The sequence below is a fragment of the Mesitornis unicolor genome, unplaced genomic scaffold (assembly GCF_000695765.1).
Source record: "Mesitornis unicolor isolate BGI_N332 unplaced genomic scaffold, ASM69576v1 scaffold17870, whole genome shotgun sequence".
In the NCBI taxonomy this organism is placed as follows: domain Eukaryota; kingdom Metazoa; phylum Chordata; class Aves; order Mesitornithiformes; family Mesitornithidae; genus Mesitornis; species Mesitornis unicolor.
Window position 1 is genome coordinate 2750 of NW_010159132.1, and position 11551 is coordinate 14300.

Consider the following 11551-nt stretch of genomic DNA (forward strand, 5'->3'; position numbering starts at 1 on the left):
GACAACAGGTTTTAAGTTTTACTAAAAATATTTGAACAAGGTATCACAATGTTGGAAGTATTTACAATAGCTGCTGAAATATCCAGCATTTAGGCAATTCACCCAGGCACAGTTACAAACCAGAAAAAGGGTAACAGCTTTTAGACATACTGCATGTGTTATATAAAGAACCAAATCAAAGTCACTCATAAGATCTGTCATCAAGGCACCTCTAAACAGGTCCTAGGTTATTCTGGTAAACTAACCAGGCGTAACAGAGTAAGTTACTTCTGGACTCAGCAAAACGGCAGTAACATAAGTGAGTTTTCCTGCAGGATTTAAGGAGCCCCTGGGTTCGCAGTTCTATCTGTAAGAGGCACCACTGCACAGACAACTTTACAAAGTGAACAGACTGAAGACAGTTGCTGCAGACGAAGAGACAAGTCAACCTAGGTTTGACCTTTTTCAGCACTGAAGTGCAAGTCATCTCAGTGGATAAATCAAAACAGTGGTTTTCCTTCTGCAGAACACAGTAACTTCACCAGTTAACACCTGAAGGGACTTTCAGAGCTAATTGTGATTGTTACCAGAATATATGAACCTTTAAGGTGAATTCTATAAAAACCAGGACATACTGGTGCAATGTTACAATCCTAAAAGTGTTTTTGCTTCTTCACTCTGTGCCATGAGGGTTTCACTGGCATACTTCTGAAGAAGCTCCATCTTCTTTCTTCGTACAAGAGCTTCCTCGATCTGCAAATATAAAAATAGGATGACATTCAGCTTAATTGAAATGCCAAAACCTAGCATGCCTAGCTATTAAGACAGGAAGAAGAAAAATGCAGGAAACAGACTGTGAAAGTTAGAGGCACGTACTAGTGTAAAAGCAGTTGAATTAAGATGAGTCAGAAGCACCTTTTTTTAATACTCAGCTGATGCTCATGGAAGTCAAAAGAAGCAGTAAAATAGATGCCTCTGTTTCAGATCTATGCTCCTACCCTTTTAAATTAGGACGTTGGCTGCAATTTATTTTACTCTCCGGACAGTCACTTGAATTTTGTTTCAAACAATTGCCTCTGATATAGCTTTAACAAATGGAGAACAGATGGAGTCACGCCACACTAGTCCAAATCCCTGACACGACAGTTGAGTGAGTGTGCCTTTCACATTAGCAATGGCTATGAACCTCTTATCGAAATTCTCTAGAAGTGCCAGCAATACATGATTAACAAGTGTGGACTTTAAAGATCTACTAGTAGCAACTTAAAAGGCTTGTTTTAATCTCAGTAATGATTTTATATATTTGTCGCACACAGCATCTCAAAAATAAATGTTCTGAACCTTAGCTCTTCGTAAGTTAGAATCTAACCTAGAAGGCATAATCCCATGGGCATAAGGTGTGGAGTGATTTGCCACTAGAAGAAAAAAAGATTACACTGACTACAGTCTAATTAGACAAGATTACTAAGTAAATCAGTGGTTAAGTATTATAAAGCCAGTTTTGTGTCTCAGTTATGCTCTCTTCATTAAGAGAATACCATTGGCCAGAAAGCAATGGTTTTTATCATTATTTCTCTCCTGCAGTTCTGACAAGCCACGTATATTTTGTTGAGTACACAGGATCAGGACCTCACAGAATGCAGCATTGATATCTGACAAGATGACAACAGGGGACATCAACAACTTGTCACTGTTAAGGTAATATATACCCAAAAGCAGTTTCAAAATAAAAGAGTCAATTCAAGCTCATGCCACAAAAATAACTTCAGAAAACTTAGGAGAGCAACTCTTGCAGTTTGGAAATTATCCCATTAATTTTAAAAAACAAAGTTCGACTGTCAGCAGAAAAGCACAGTAAAGATAACTAGGCAATCAGGGTTGTCTTGATCATAACAACACAACACTTGCTAATTTAAGTAATATTTGTGGAGATTTTGGAAATTCTCAGATGAAGAGAGTTATAGAACTGGTACTGTAATTCTGGCCAGTTCCACAGCACATGCAAGAGGATTAAACAGACTTGTAAAGTCAAGTCACAGAAATAATAAACTGAGGGCATCTTTACTGATGATCTGCCACAAGTTAAGGTCTCTGTCTTGCAACAGCCTGAGTGCATCTCTGCAACTCAATTTTGTTATGTCTTACCTCCTGTTGAGATGGCACTGGAACATGTGCAATAAATTTCTGTTGGCCTTCTTCACCTTCTTCTTCCTTGCCACCTTCCTCATCAGACTGAAAAAAAATTAGGCCACATCAAGTTTACTTTCTGAAGGGGTCATGAAAAACACCTCTTTTATTTACTCTGACAGAAGGAACCAGATAGAGAATGACTGATGTTACAAACACAAGTAGGTGAAAAGGGACAAAGGGATATGACAAACATCACGTGCAGATCCTATTCCTTGACATTTTCAGGATTGTAGCTTTCATTCTCTATGTGGCTTTTCCTTTTCCTCTGCTGTGGCACTGCTATGAAAGCTATATTCCCTCCTCCTCCATTTCTCTCTGGCTGTCATAGCAAAGTTATAAACAAAAGAGGAGCCGGCTAGCCAAGAACTGAGTACCTTAAAAATACACGTACCACTTCCCTCTGTAGCTCTGCACTGTTTCTTCCTCACGCATGAGAGCTGGGCTTATGAATCATGAGCTAATACAAATAAAACAGGGTACTGAAGGAGGAACAAGTTTAACCTTACAGACTATCTCATTTTTATTCTTATTCTTGTGATAGACACGTTTAGGTATGGACTGCAAAATAAGGATGAGTTTCCAGTATCCCTTTTACAGGCAATGTCCCTCACTTCTCTTACTGGCACCGGGAGAAGGGAGAATAAAGAGCCATGTCACAGCAGCAACTGCAGCATCAGCAAAGCTCTGCTGGATCAGCATTCAACTATAAACAAGACACTGCAATGCCTGGTTTTGCTATGCACTGACAGTACAAAATTATACTGCACACAGAACTGCTAATGCTGTTACTGATGCAGACTGTACCGAGACCCAAGACTGGTCAGCGTTCAGTTAACACTGACACACTACCCCACAAACACCAGCATTCCAGACAGTGACAGATAAATCACAACGTATCAACTGTTGTTTCTCACTCAAGTAAAAAGTCTTCTCTAGCTCCAAGCTCTCATTGCTCTCCAAACCTGGACAAAGCGTACTCATCTTCTACTCATTTTTACTAAATGAGTAGTTTAGTTAGTAAAGTTAGGCAGAGAAGGGCAGAACGCAGCAGCAGACAGGTGCTCAACAGAGTAACGCTTCTTACAAGAAGACAGCATAGAAGACATGAAATGTTACATCACCTTAGCCATCACATACCTCATCGTCATTGACGGCATAGATATTTACTTCCTCCTCCTCTTCTTCCTCACCTCTTGCAAGTCGTGCTTCTCTCTCCATTTTCCATTTTTCCACTGCTTCTGCTATAACTGGTTAGCAAAGCAAAATGGCAGGTATATCAGAGCAAGTCAAAGCAGCATGGTCCAGCTGTAGCCCCAGTTTCCTCGATAGCTGTTCTACAGCAACTGGAGTTAGAGCTCTCGATTTGCCCATTTCCAAACCTTTGCCAACAGACTTAATTTTCTTGCTTTAAGCAAGATTTAATCCTCTACATTGGTAACACAGGCTTAGTGTAGAACCTTGATGCAGTATCTAATAAAATGTATGAATGTAGTCTGAGCAAAACTCAATGCTACCATTGTGAAAGTATGGTACTTGCCAATGCCTTAATTTGGGCACATTTTGGACTCTAAATGTCACAGATAAATATCAACCTACTTTCTGATCTGAATAACAAGAGGTCACATAACTAGGCTAGGTGGCTCTTACAGCCCTGTAGCAAGTCAACAGCTACAGGAATGTTGATCACCATGTAATTAATTAAACATGATTACACCCCTTAAGAGCAACCACCCTTCTAAGGCTCTCTCTTTTCATCTCGTAGTGTATTTCCCATATTTTGTAGCATGATTCCAACTCTTTTAACTTGCTGCGAGCTAGGAGCTGTCAGGCTGCTGTACCTCTACCCCACAGCAGAGTGCTATAGGAGTGCCAAAACACGTTTTAAGAAGCTTGATCAGTGGCACTGCCAGAGCCTAACAATCCTAGGGAGCACTAAAATTGCTGGAACTAGGCAGTATGAAATGCCTACAACTATGGAAGCCAGTCATTTCCCGCAGCTCTCAAAGATTAAACATTAAAATACTGCCCCTGAGAAAGCGAAATCCAACTAGTGGCACGCAGCTGCGTTTTTACATGGTTTCATAACAGAAAAGGTGCTCTAAAGTAATAAATTTTTTTCCATACCTTGTTTTGCAACAGTTTACGCTTTTCTGATGAGGTAAAATACAAAGAGTCTAGACAACAAGTGACCCTATGAGAATCTTAGCTTTTGTGCATTAATAGTACATTAACTGCACACCTACTGGTTCTGTTAGCATCTCTAGCCTTGTTATTTCGAGTGGCACAGACACCAAAGACGGTAATTTTCTTAAATAACCATATGAATCCAGATAAGCCACCTCTCCTGTCTGCAATTAGCAAGATGAACGAAATGGGGGGTTGTCCTGGGAGCACTGCACCACACAACTTCCCTTTAAGGCTCTAGGCTATGCTGCAGGACACACAAGTGAAGTATTTCCTTTATGCCCCTCTTCCTCCCTGAGGAGGCATGATCTCTAACACACAATACTAGGAACATCACACACATGGAGAAGGGATAAATATAAGTAGATGACCACACTAGGAGATACTCAGTATTGATAACAATTCTAAGCTCAACAACTTATAATCATTTAATGAGTCACTTCCTGCAGTTTTGTTCAAAGCTTTCCTCGCTAATTCCAGAGAGAGAACTGTATACAAAAAAGAAGCCCCATCCAAGCAAAAATGGATTATCTGCTGTGTTCTGTGGAAGAGCCTGCCAAGGGTTCCTACACCAGGGCATTTCCTACAGAGTGCTGAGGATCTACCTGCAGCTGAAGCTTCAAAAGAGATCGGAAAACAAACATACAACAGAAACAGCAAAAAATTGCCAGAATCAGGCAATAGTCACCAGAAGCACTAAGAGAACTACTTAGAAAACAGGTAAGCTCTTAAATGTGGGGTCCAGCCTCTTGCTTAAGGCTACACAAATACCAGAAGATGGCACACAGTGCTGAATTTTCAAGAGCGCTTCAAGAATTCAACTCATAATCCCTAGGTCTTTACCAGGCAAGTCAGTAGACACAAAACTAGAGAACTAAGTGAGCAGACACATGGATAAATATCATCTATTGAGAATGTATGAGTTTCAAAGGAAAAAATATTCACTAATGCGTTGAAGTTCTGAGACAGACGACATGTGGATAAATTAACACAGGCCACCTAGACTTCAGCATTTCTGAAGGTCCACTCTAACCTTCAAGAAAACTGAACAGTTAAATAAGATAAATAAGACAGGAAAAAGATAGTATGGTCAGTTTTCAAAGGGAGATAACCACTCGAGTTCCACAGATCTCCCTGCTGCAACCTACTCTTTTACATTCTTAAGCATGACAAAGGCAGGGAAAAAAGGAGATTTTGCAAATCACTTGCTGACAGTATTAAAACATTAACAGTAACTTCAGAGTGCACCATCACCTCTTCTTGGACTGATTTATGCAAGTTCCAAATCTCACATACCTTTCCTTTCGTGTTCTTGTTCCAGTGGCTCCAGAATACCGTCATCTTCATCCCTGTAGCCATAGTATTCTGCATCAATGGCTTTCATAAGCTCAGCTCGAGTTTTCCGAGGTGGTGGGAGGGCTGAAGGAACACAACTGTCATTCATCCAGGTCCATCTTGATAGCTTGCTGTGCATTCCTGATTCCTATCAACCTCACAGCCACTACAGCCACCTTGCTTAAGCTAAACACCAATGCATGATCTGAACTGCTATCAGTATTGGGAGTACTGGTATTTTACTCTGGCCTGCACAAAACAGTCTGAATGCTTCGTACTGCACAGTTCCTGTCCTGAGGCAATCCTATACTGTCATGCACGCAGTTGTTTTTCATCCCGTACTGGAATCCCCATACTGAGCAAGATCACATGAAAGGAACTAAAAACCTGTCCCAAGCTCCCCTAGACCATGTAGTACTTCCCATAATTTTTCCTTGCAGATGGCAAGTAAGAAAAAGCCAATTCACCAGGCCTGCCTCACCTTCAGGTCCAAGTAACTCCCATTCAGTCTATGGCAAATCAACACACAGTTTTTCCTATTATGGAAGCTGACTCCTGCTTCTAAAAATTATGTTCAGGCCAACTTTTTTAAATTTTTAATTCTGAACTTGGTATTATTTAGAACATAACAATAAAGTTAACCTGTTATGCTAGAAAGTTTCTACAAGCATCAGTCCTTCCCACTTGGAACTCTCAGCAGAATATAGTTTACTCTTTTCTAAATTTCCTTAATTGCAAACAGCCAAAGGTGTTCTTTGCCCAGAGAAATAGCATATTAATCCCTTGTGTTCAGTGTTTCACTTCACTGATCTAAGACACAGGCCAGAATATGCTGTTAGTAGCATTCCCCACGTACTACAGCACACATTTTACTCAAGATATACTACTAGGCAGATTCATGTCCGGGAAGAATTGCTATTTACTTACGTTCTTTTTCAAAAAGTTCTCTAACTCCTGGTAAATCCTTTGCAGCTCCAAAATACTTGTAACCTCTGTTTCCTGGAACTTCTTTCCCTTCATGATCTAACATTTTCGGTCCAATACGCTGGAAAATAAACAGAGTTAATGGTTTAAAATTTTATTCCTCTTGCACCTTGTATTTCCTGTTTTCCTGGGCATCTTAACAGATTAAAGGATTGCGTAAGGAGATACGCTATACCAGTTCAAACTACAAGTAAAATGCCCTCGGAGCTCATTTTTATATAGGTTCTCTACTTTTACTAGAAATCACACATTTAAAATGACCACACAAACCACAGAGTGCCCATACCGGATTAACCTCCACAAAATATCTAAACCTGTCCTACTCTCTGTACTAACACAACATACAGGTATCAGATACACAAGCACTACTAAACCTAACAATAAGTGTACATCCGATGTTCTGGCAAGTGACAGCTAGCAGCATTATTTCATTTCAGCAGCAGCCAGGGGAGCCAAGTGAAAACCCTTCTACAGACTGCTAAAACACCACCTACTGAGGGGCAATATCAGACCAGTGCTGCAAATTCTTAACAGAAAGGCCAGACACCTTGAACTGGTGTTCCAAATGAAAAGACTGATTTGCTCATCATGGAAACAAGCATTTCCTCTAACACAACCTACCATTTCTTTAGGGACTGAATAAAGGTCCTCTCTAATAAATGTTGCCAAAGTAATGTGTGGTTAACTAAACATTGCACGTATTTTTCTCATTAGTCATTTTATTTGTGAGCAGAACAACCATGTAGCACAAAATAACCCACACTTACAGCGTAATCAGGACCTCCTAGCTCCTTTATTCTGAATTCCCAGTGTCCTTTCTCCCTCAGAAGTTTGTTTATTTCATCGTTCAGGTCTCGAATTCTGAATTCACCTAATCCAGCTGTTAGAGGGTAAAAAGGCAATAAATTAGCCAGCTTCCTAGAAGCACCAGAGTAATTTCAAAGTTTATGCAATGGAAACAGTATAGTTCACATAGAAAGCGATTTCTACTGTAACTGCTTAGGACTGGAGATTGAAAAAAGTAAAATGTAATTAGAAAAATCTTACCATTTTGAATCTGTGCCACTTTCTTGGAAATTTCCCCAATGATCTAGTTAAATAAGAAAACAGAAGTGAATGTCTCAAAAAAACAACAGAACAAAAACAAAAGCAAAAGGATAGAAAAGGCTAAAAAAAGCCCTCAAAAGATCCAACTTCTAAGTTGGCTTTTTGATCTAGAAAATGGACCTGAGCTTATCAGTTTCAAATAACAACACAGATTTTATAGAGACACAAATATAGCACCTCAGAAGTTTAAAAAACAATAAAACACTTTTACAGCAGTACATGTGATGAGGACAGCAGCACATGAAAAGAAAGGCTGAGAGAGAACTGGGTTAGATCTGCCTTAAGGGAAGATGAAAAGGGAGTAACCTCCTGCTGTCTTAAACTCTGTAATGGAGAGTAAAGACAAGACAGAGCCAGACTGTTTGAGAGGTGCAGGTCAACAGGACAAGCAGCAACAACCACAAGCTGGAAGGGGGAAAATGTTGATTAAATTCAAGGTGGGGGGGAATAATTAAGGAAGTAATCAAACACAGGAACAGGGGCCCCAAAGACCTGTGGAATCCAAATCCCTGAAGATATTCAGAACTCAGTTGGAAATGGCCCTGAGTAACTTGATGTGGGAGGACCTACTTTGAACCCAGTGGTGAACTATATGATCTTCTGATCTAAATTATTCTGTGATTTAACTGTCAGCACAGTGAGGAAGTCTGAAAAAACCTGCAAACAAGCTGTCAAAAAAGAACTGCTAAAGTTCTAGCTACTACAGAACAGGAAAAGTCTTTAGCTTCACATTACCTGTCGCCTCCATTTCTCAGCTTTAGGCAATTCATTGCACTCTGATGCAAGGAAAGGTCTTCGTTCCTGTTTGACAGAAAGCCACACACCATGCAGTTTTAATGTAGCATCAATATTCACATTTCATCAAGCTTTACTGCTTGATTAATCCCAAACTATGCTACCAAGCTCCAGTGCCTTCTGCTCCCACTGATTTTTATTAAGTGGAAACTACTGATGATTTACAGCCCTGCCAAATTAAACCATCACAGAATATAACCAGCTACTTAAATCCCCTTTCTTCAAAACAAAATCTGTCACCAGCTTTTTTCAAATCACCCCACAGTCCTCTCCAATACAAATAATGTTCCATTTAGGACAGTCAGATTACAACATCATTTTTAACATACCAGCATCTAAATAAAACCCACTGTTTCCCAAGTAGCTATTAAGTTTAGGCCTTTCTTTCTCAATTGCTACTACTTAAATACTTAATTTTGTTTTGTACTCTCCCAACTACAGTTTATCCAAAACCCCTTATTCCCAGCCTTCCTCACATTCCATTGACTTGCTTACACAAACTAATACTTCACCTTACCTGTAGCACCCTGTGCGCAGCTATTTTGTCCCTTTCTCTACAGTACTCACACAGCTCTACCTTTTATGTATTAAAAAGCCTCCCTTCGCATAATATACCAGAAACTACTCCATCTTATCCTCTGACTGTTGTTCATGGAATCTTTTCCAGTACAGTTTCCTCAAACTGTTATTTTCTGCTTTAGTGTTTCATATTGCTTGCACTCACGTGTAAAACATGATTTCTTAAGATGCAAACATAGGACACCTCAGTTAGTTTCCAGAATTCCTTCATCTGTTACCCGAAATTAAAAAAATAAATAAACCTGTCCAAAAAAATTATTGAGAACACTCTGAACCCCACATTTGAGTTATGATTCAGTGAAAAATGTAGAGGAATATCCAGAGATAGTTCAGAATCACTCTCTAAGGTTCTCTGTGGGTTTAGAGGTGCTATGTCTTTATTATAGTGGAGTTTTTCTAAATGACGATGTTGCCAAGTCTTACACCAGTCAAAAAAACCCAAAGCTGCATGACAGTGAAGGGAATTATCAACAGATGCACAGTTATCATGTGCTGGGTTAATAACACACCAGTGTTGTGTCACATGCAAGCCTTGAGTTCACAGTGGTCCCGCAGGCCCTCTGTTTCGTGGTTACTGTTTTGTCAGAATATTACCAATGAACAAGATTATAAGAAGGATTTCTCTACCTCTTCTAGGAGGAAATCCAAATAAACCTTGTGATTACTATCAGTAAAATTAAGTGTATGTGTATCAACTAAGTAGTTGGAGAAGGAGATAAGTTCAGTCTCAAAACTAATTTTCATTTTCTGCCCAGCATGCTGCCTCCAATTATAGCACTATTGTAGATTTTTTTAGCTATTACATATTCTACCTACATTACATAAAAAATAAGTGATGTTCCATTTGGACTTTCTTCTCAGCAGTCAAGCCAACATACCTCTGAAACATACATACACATAGAGCTTTAAACAGGCTATTTAGTTAAGAAAATTCTATCTATCATTTCCATTTTATGTCCCTATGAAATACAGCCCCTACTTCAGCTGCTTTCCAGATGACCAATTTCAGACTGCTACAGGAAACCCGCACCTCGAATATGGCCTTGCTGGCAGCTGGCACACAGCCCTGTACCTGGCTTGTGTTCCACTCCTGACTAGAGCTAAGAAAGCTTCAGGTCTTTTACACCATACCTTAACTTTTCCTTCCTCAAGCTGAGCTTGCCGAAATCTTGCTAAGGCCGTCCTAAAGAAAGGAAAGGAAACAGATTGACTTTTACAAATCTACAGGCCAATGGGACCAAGCTTTGCTCTGGATATTTATTATGGACTTAATTACAGTCTGTAGAAAACAAAGGCTTGAACATACTCATTGCCTAGTTCTTCCCCCTAGTGACTTCTCCAACGCTTGAAATCCTCAGTCGTTCATTTCTTAGATAAACACAAATTCTGCTAAGCAGCTTGTTTCTGTTTAGCATGTGCCAGCATGTTAGATATTAGCAACGAAAGGACATAAGCACAAGCAAAATGTTTACGTGTCTTAGCAGGGGATATATCAAAAAGCAAGCCAAAAACTCAAGAGTAAAAAAAAGCTTCCATAAGGAAAGCAGCAGTCAGTAATCAAGCTTATTAACATTACCAAAATATTCAGTCTCTCACAACTAAGCAGAGACTACACATGCTACAGGTTTTTGATATGGTTTTATTTACTAGACCTTTGATAGCCATTTTAAAAAGCAAAAGACAATTTAAAGCATTTAACACCTTTTAGCAGCCCACCTGTGCCCTACACTTAAACCAATTATCTGGGCTCCAACTGCTGTTCAGAGGCATTTCCAGGATGCAAACCACACCATCCAATCCAGTATCCGGGACGCACTGGATGGGATCGCTTTAAAACAGTACCTCGCAAGGTACCAGACAGCTGTAGTCTCTTCAGCTCTCTCAGTTACTATTACAAGCTCAGAAAGTATTTTAGGAAAAAGAACAAACATGAAAAATGTATTAAAAAGCCTCTAATCTAGCAGTTCCAAATATGTGGCATGCAAACACTTTTGAGAAGTACTCAAGAAAGCCTATTGGCTTTGGGTTCAAAACCACTGGTGTAGCCCAAGCCACTCCCAAGCAAGATCTACACTCAAACCAATGCCGACTGATGGCCATCTACCCCGACAGCTGTTCCAAAAACATTAACGGCCTAAAATCACAACAGGCCGCATAACACATTGCGCTGCTTTTAGCACCCAGCCCTTGCCGAAGCATTACCAAACTCCCAGAGCCTCAGAACAGGCGGAACAGCACATCCCACGGGGTAAGCACGGCCCTGTGGGTGTGAGCCACGGCCCAGGTGTGTTTGAAAACAGACATAGCTGAGCCTCAGTGGTGTGGGACCGCGGAGCACCAGAGCACCACCGCGCTGCTTCGGGAGATACGCGAGGAAACGGCGACTGATCCTCAGGAG

At 40.2% G+C, this 11551-nt stretch overlaps 1 protein-coding gene across 1 annotated transcript; it reads right to left on the reverse strand.

The window, feature by feature from the left end:
* Positions 1 to 537: 537 nt before the first annotated feature.
* Positions 538 to 10336, reverse strand: LOC104535355 (pre-mRNA-splicing factor ISY1 homolog; the record flags this gene model as incomplete). The annotated part of the gene is made up of 9 exons (XM_010185737.1): positions 538 to 732; positions 2125 to 2211; positions 3307 to 3416; positions 5650 to 5772; positions 6616 to 6733; positions 7440 to 7552; positions 7720 to 7762; positions 8515 to 8580; positions 10285 to 10336. Coding segments are annotated over 9 exons (820 nt in total), but the record flags the coding sequence as incomplete, so codon positions are not given.
* Positions 10337 to 11551: the final 1215 nt, after the last annotated feature.